Genomic DNA, 6,893 nt, shown 5'->3' with positions numbered 1-6,893 from the left:
TAGATATTTTTCTCAGGACTTTATGGAAACCGAACCAAGCAGACAGTGAACATTGGACTTACTTTTATTATAACAGACACTGTTTGCTAACACGTTAGCTTTAACAACTTTTTTAGCCAATGGTAAACCGGGGCTGTTTCTGTTATTCTGCCCCCTAGTGGGTAAAAGATGCTGCTAATGATTCCACCTGTAAGCCCGTTTGTTGGTAAAAGTGTATTCTCTGCTGCTTGTTTGTTAAAAGACGGCTTCCAATCATCACAGCAAACACTTTAGTGATGATGCTGGTTGTGTGTTTTTTGAGACGTCTGTTGAGCTCACCATGTGATCGGTGACTGTGGTCGCTGCGTCGTAGCTTCATGAGAAATCCCCATGGTGTAACTTGCTAAGCTGATTATCAGTTGGCCAAGTGATTTCTTTCTTTGTTTCAGTGTTTCTGGAGCTTGTCACTGTGAGAGGCCTCATATCATCCTGTTGTTATCAGAATAAACGGCCGGTCGGAGCTAAAAATGGTTTGTGCCTGATTCATCGCACAACACGAGAGAAAGTACACAACTGCCACACAAGATGTGGTGTGTATGTGGCAGGCTGGCAAGCTGTGTTAACGTTTTGACAAGTTTGGCTCATCAGCCAGAAAATTTGTTCACAAATCAGCCATTTTGATTTTGCCGCATTGCTAAATTCAGTTCACTTTGTAGCATAAGGGCGTTAAAAAAACTACATTGCTAATGGAGGAAGCTGGAAACTGAACATGGTAAAATAAGACGATTAGGTACAGTGTTTTGCACTATTGCACAGTATATAAATATATATGTAACACAGTAGAAAAACATATGTATACACACCATGTGCACAAACATGTGCAGTCACAGAGACCATAAAATGCTTTAGTTACAAAGTCTGATAGTTAACGCTATTGTGACTTTTAATGGGTAGCTGTCATTATTTTTGACGTTTTATGGACTACACGATGAATTAGGCAAACAAAAGAGTAGCGAGATGAATGCATGCAGTGTGTGGGAGACGCTGTGTGACAGACAGCAGACCGGGCCGCCTGCCACACATGACAGAGTCAGAATGAACCCATGTTGGGGAGTGAGAGGAAACTCAGAAGTACAAAGAGATGATGACCCATTTTACGCAGCCGCCTGCACTGTTCTGGACCCGAATCAAGATCAGAGCTCAGTGCCAAACCGTGATCTCCAACAATGACCTGCTCCACTTTCCTCTCCATCACTCCACGCCAGCCTACTACTTCCAAGGTTAAGAATGAACTTTCATCCCCGAATTACTAAGGATTTTAGATTAGAAAAAAAACTTCATTAAACAACCCAAAGTCCAGAAGATATCAAACTGGCTGTAACCATGACCAAAATGAAGGCTGGGTCATGTTTAAACAGAGCTACCATGTGTTGTCTGACCACATCAGAAAACAAGTGAGTTTATAGTTGTTCCTTCTGGCTGGATGACGGAGTGAAAAGTGGACCGTCGTGGGAATGTTTGGGGAAAAGAGGAGTCCTCTGCTGGAGGACATTCGTCGTGTTTCACACAGTTGTGAGGAAATAGTTGGATGAAATGAAAAAACAAGCGCTTCTGGTAGTTTACTTTCTGGTTTAGTTTACACCTTAACTGCAGTGAAGGTCCAGAATCACCGAAGTTTTCATGCAGACAGACAGAGCTTGCAGAAATCAAGACGGGAAGCACCACCTGAGCATAACAAGCCCTCATACCCAAACAACAAACACACTGTATACATACATATTCAAAGCGAATCATCTGCTTCCACTATGGTGAGGGTTTGGCAAAGCTTAGGCAGCTGGACGGACCTGCATTCATGGATAAAACAAACCAGTGGTGACTCCAAAGTCACTGAAAATCTGCAGTTCTGTGATCTGTGGGGACGAGCCTGTAAACGCCCCTTAATGTAAAAATCAATGTACGGGAAAATAAAGATCCTAAAATGCATTCAGCTGCAGACAGACAGACAGACAGACAGACAGACACACACACACACACACACACACACACACACACACACACACACACGCACACACGCACGCACGCACGCACACACACGCACTGTCACACCCTTTCATTCATGCGTGCTCAAGCTCACGCACACACACACACAGACACACTAAGTTAGTGCAAGCACTTGTGCACAAAGTTTGCATACTTGCACGCACACACTTTAACATCATACAGGCACACACGTACATTAACGGTCACACACCATTAACAGAGAACTGTAGATGTTAGAGGTTGCATTCGTGTGTGTGTGTGTGTGTGTGTGTGTGTGTGTGTGTGTGTGTGTGTGTGTGTGTGTGTGTGTGTGTGAGCCACTAATTGGACTGAATTTCACTGAGCAACAAAAGATCAGGCTCGAAAATTCCAGCTCTGGTTTGTACAGGCTTTGCTTTGTTGTCCCTTCGCCTCTGTTCTCTTCTAATGCTGTGTTAACAGTTATCGCTCTCCCTCTCTCTCCCTCTCTCTCTCTCTCCCTCTCTCTCTCTCTCTGTCTTTCTTTCAGTCTCTCTCACTTTCTCTCCCTTTTTTCATGCGGCCCATGAAAGGCTTTTTTGCCCCAAACGAAGCACCGTTACCCCAACTGCTCAGAGGCAGGCGAGCCCCGGAGGCCAGAACTCACGAGGGACTTCCCACATCAACTCCCAAATCACACACACACACACACACACACACACACACACACAGAGTGCAGGAGCCTGCTGGACAGCCACAATGAACCCGAGACCTTCAGTGGAGTGGACCATTGTCACTGTCTCCATCTATGGGAAACTTGCCGTGTCCTTCGGTGCTGAGCCTGAACCCAAGCTTTTGGTTGGATCTTTCTGCTGATAGAGCTTGGTGGTGGGATGATGATTGAGCTGCAAAGCACTGAGGATAGTGGTGGTGGTGGTAGTGGTGGTGGTGGCGGTGGTGGTGGTGGTGGTTGTGGCCATGTGGACATACTGAGCATCGAGGAGCTGGAGTGTAAGATCTGTTACTGTGCGTACAACCTGGGCAGTCGCCGGCCAAAGGTGCTCGAGTGCTGCCATCGTCTGTGTGCCAAATGCCTGACTAAGATTCTGGACCTGGGTGAGTCGCCTCCCGACGCCGTGGTGTGCCCGTTCTGCCGCTACGTTACCAGACTGCCAGGGGAGGCGGTGACCAGCTTGCCAGATGACAGCAACCTGGTGGCGGCGCTGGCCCTCCAAAGCAGGAATCAGAGGAACCTCCACTTCCACCAGGAGGCGACCACTGAGCTGCTCCTCAGCCCCAGGCGCCTGAGCACGCTGATGGGTAGCAACCCACCTGTGACATCCCCCTCCTCCTCCTCCTCCGCCTCTTCCTCCACCACCTACTCCTCCATCCGGGGCTCCCCTAACTTTGTGGTCATCACCATCATGGAGCCTCCACCGGTGGCTGCATCCACCCAAGACCTCCACCGCCAGCCACGTGGATCTCACACATCAAACCGAGGCTACCGCTCTTCCAGTCTGGACTCCATGGCGTCCATCACGCAGAGGTGGACGGTGTGGAACTGTGCGGCCCTCTTGTGCCAGACCTCGGCCCGGGCGCTGGTGTGGGTTCTGGGGCTGCTGTACTTCAGCTCGCTGCCCATGGGGGTTTACCTCCTCATCATGCAGAGGACAACGCTCGGGGTGCTGCTGGTGAGCCTGGTTCCCGCCAGCCTCATCATGATCATGGTCTACGGGTTCTGCCAGTGTATCTGCCATGAGTTGTGGGACTGCATGCCACCGTAAAGGGACCATGAATGGGCGATGGTTTGTTTCGTAATGCTTGACAATGGATTTCTAGAGTTCACTAATGGGGATGTTACTGTGTAACTGACCATGTAAACACTTGATTCAATAGGAGAAAAATAAAGCTCCTTTTCTTTACTGAATAAGAGAGCGAGGACATCGTGTACATTGCAAATGGAGCTCACAGTTATGAGCTTTTCATTATTATACATGTTACTTTGTGCTTTGTTTAGCTTGGTAGTCAAAGACTTGCCCTTTAGAGCTCTACACTTCAGATTTGGCTAAAACTTTGATGCCAATTCTGGTGGAATCTGCTAAATATTACGACAGCCTAATGTTGCAGTGAGAAACCTGAAGGAATTGAAGGCGTTATTATTAGTCTCTGACACATGTGGATCTAATTTTGTGTTGCAGCCGTAAATGCAGCCAATGTGAACATTAACATCACAAAGTCCTGAAAGGTCTTTCAGTATGAACAGCAGGGAGTCAAAAAATAAACAGGATATATGACAAAGTGATCCTGAAATAAAATGGTTACCACCAGTTCAACCCTGTTAGAGGTGATTTTTGTTAAAGCTGCAGAATCCCTTTATACAGCTCTCACTTCTGGGTGTGTTGATTATAGAAGAAAGTGGAAGTCAATCAACTTTTCTCAGATATTTGAGATGTCTGTCGTCCAGGTAATATCCAGGTAATTCCTAAGTTTTTACTTTCATTTTCTGGAGTTGGTCTTGAAATCACCAGAGCTTTTTTTGTTCTCAGAAAACATTGTGTGCTGCCATGTTGGTCCCAGGAAAAAGAAAAGTACGTTCACCTCGAGACCCACATTCAGGCCCTGGCAGCCACAGCTTGGGCTCAAGCCTGAGTTAAAAGGACAAACGTCAGTTCTCTACTGTGAAGCTTTTATCTGCATATTAATATATTTATAATTTACTAAATACTGGTATCCAGTGATAGGAGGCTAAAGAGATGTGAAAAAATCAAGCCTCTTGGTTCCGATTGCAGCTGAAATAATTAACAGAAATCTGAAATTGCTGGCAGAACTTATCTTAAAAAGCGGCAGCAGGAGATGAAGGTCTGTGTAAATTAAGGCAGATTCAGTTCAGTCTACGCTGCTGTGTTCTGTATTGTTTCTCGTTCATATCCCATGCTCGATGGTGAGGTCTGACCTGAGACCACCAGAGGGTGCTGTGACAGCTCTCCAACCCCCCTTATTCATGGCCTGTCCTGCACTGACGGTTGATATCCCGTGTCTTCATTCAGTTTGTCAGTGTTTGTATTAAATGATAGGAGGAGGTGTGATGACAGAGAGCGACTGAAGACCCTCCACCAGACTCCCTCTGCGTCTGCAGTCTCTGTCAGAGAAAACAGGAAGTCCAGTTTTAAAGCTCGCTGTCGACTTAAAGGGTCACTCGAAGAAGCCGAATGAAGCTGATGCTGTTATTGCGACTTACTTGATGTGGCGGAATTCAGGGCCAGAAAAACCCGTTGTGGGGCCCGGAGGAAAAAAAAAAAAGAGCTGGGGGCCCCTCATGAACGCCTGTTTCCCCCTCTCTCTTTGCATTGTGTTTGTATTAGTTGGCAATTTGTAATTACTTTGTGGAAACGCCATTAAGCACAAATGACTGTAGAAATATACACCATTTAAGTACAATTTAAACTGACATAATAAAGGCTTTAAAACTAGATAGTGTGTCTCAGAGATTACAGAATGACGCCAGTGTATCAGCATTTATGTTTACATTCAGTGCTTCTCACCAAAGCACACTGTGTGTTTGACTTGTAACAAATGTGTTTCGTTTCTCATAAAATATTTGCAAAACATATTTTTTTCAATCTCTGTTTGGCAGCCAGCAGTTTTCATTTTCATGGTAATGCTGAAGTACTGTGTAAATGTTTTTTTTTATTATCGAGATCCTTGACGTAAGTAAAAGTTCCAAAACATGAATGTAAAATTGCTCCATTGTAACGTCAATTTCATTAAGAATAAATTACAGAAGTATTATCAGCAAAATGTACTTAAAGTATCAAAAGTAAAAGTACTTTTATTACAAGAACATGGCCTGTGTAAATATCATTAGGTTGTTAATACTGATGCATTCATGTGTAAGCAGATTTTTACTGTTGCAGCTGCTCGAGGTGGAGCTCGTTTAATCTGCTTTATACTGTACAGAGTTTGGTAAAATAGTCCAGTTGGTAAATGAGTAAAAAGTCAAATTAATAAAAAGTTGCTTAAAGAAGAACTGGTCAATTAGAGTACAAGTAAAGTACAGTACTTGAGTAAATTAACTTCCTGCCATTGATTACTGGTTTTGAATACAGGACTTTAATTTGCCTTTTGGTGATAATTTACAATTTTATGCCACGTTTTTAAGTATTTTTTTTTGTCACTGTCATGACACTGTTCAACTGTAAAACTCCACCCAACGGGCCGATATAAAGCAAACACTGAGGATCTGTTCCCAGAACAGCTTGTCCCTGTTCTCCGTCTGCAGCACACGTTTTGCAGATGATACACAGTCCAGGCCTCTTACCACTGTGTTTTTCAGGGGACTCTCAATCTGAGTCTGAGCAAGTGCTTCCCTACAGGGAGCGTAACATCATTTCAGATTCCTTTTTGGTGATGCAATGAACATTCTCACATGTTGGTGTGAGGGACTTTCACAGGCTGTGCAAGTCAAACTAGAAAAGAAAAAAAAAACATCTCCCTTCAGCCTGCAGTCTACCTCATCCCTCAGATCAGAGCTACTGGAAACAAAATCAGCATGACAAAACATGATGGATTGAAAGAGCGTTTATATTTTAGTTCATTCTTTGGCAATCAGGAACAGTACATTACTGCCAACCATTTATTAAATTATACTGTGGTGTATTAAATATTTGTTGTTACAGTGTGTTTTGGCAGGGTGTTACTGAATGAGCAAGGCTGGATTACCAAAGGCCTTCTTAGACCCTCAGGGGTCCCAAAGGTTTTAAGTTCAGTGTGTGTTAATTAGTTAGGGCTAATTTCATCAGCTGTAAATTTGCATGGTAATATGCTCTACAGCACATTGTTAACAGAAAAGATAAGAGCTCCTGCTTTTTTACAGGTCTCATGTGGGGGGCCCTGAGTTAAAATCTTGTTTATCATTT

General features: G+C 44.4%; 1 protein-coding gene across 1 annotated transcript; it reads left to right on the top strand.

Annotated features, from left to right (window-relative positions):
• Positions 1 to 2,873: 2,873 nt before the first annotated feature.
• On the top strand, positions 2,874 to 5,413 carry rnf182 (ring finger protein 182). The gene has a single exon (XM_076745104.1). It carries the CDS (start codon positions 2,874 to 2,876, stop codon positions 3,759 to 3,761), a length of 888 nt encoding a protein of 295 aa, XP_076601219.1. The 3' UTR covers positions 3,762 to 5,413.
• The last annotated feature ends 1,480 nt before the right edge of the window (positions 5,414 to 6,893 follow it).

This window comes from Chaetodon auriga, chromosome 12 (assembly GCF_051107435.1).
Source record: "Chaetodon auriga isolate fChaAug3 chromosome 12, fChaAug3.hap1, whole genome shotgun sequence".
NCBI lineage: Eukaryota > Metazoa > Chordata > Actinopteri > Chaetodontiformes > Chaetodontidae > Chaetodon > Chaetodon auriga.
This window is presented reverse-complemented; position numbering and strand designations above follow the sequence as displayed.

What these genes read in the sequence shown, in the direction of transcription:
- rnf182 (XM_076745104.1), top strand. Translation starts at nt 2,874, where the DNA reads ATGATTGAGCTGCAAAGCACTGAGGATAGTGGTGGTGGTGGTAGTGGT.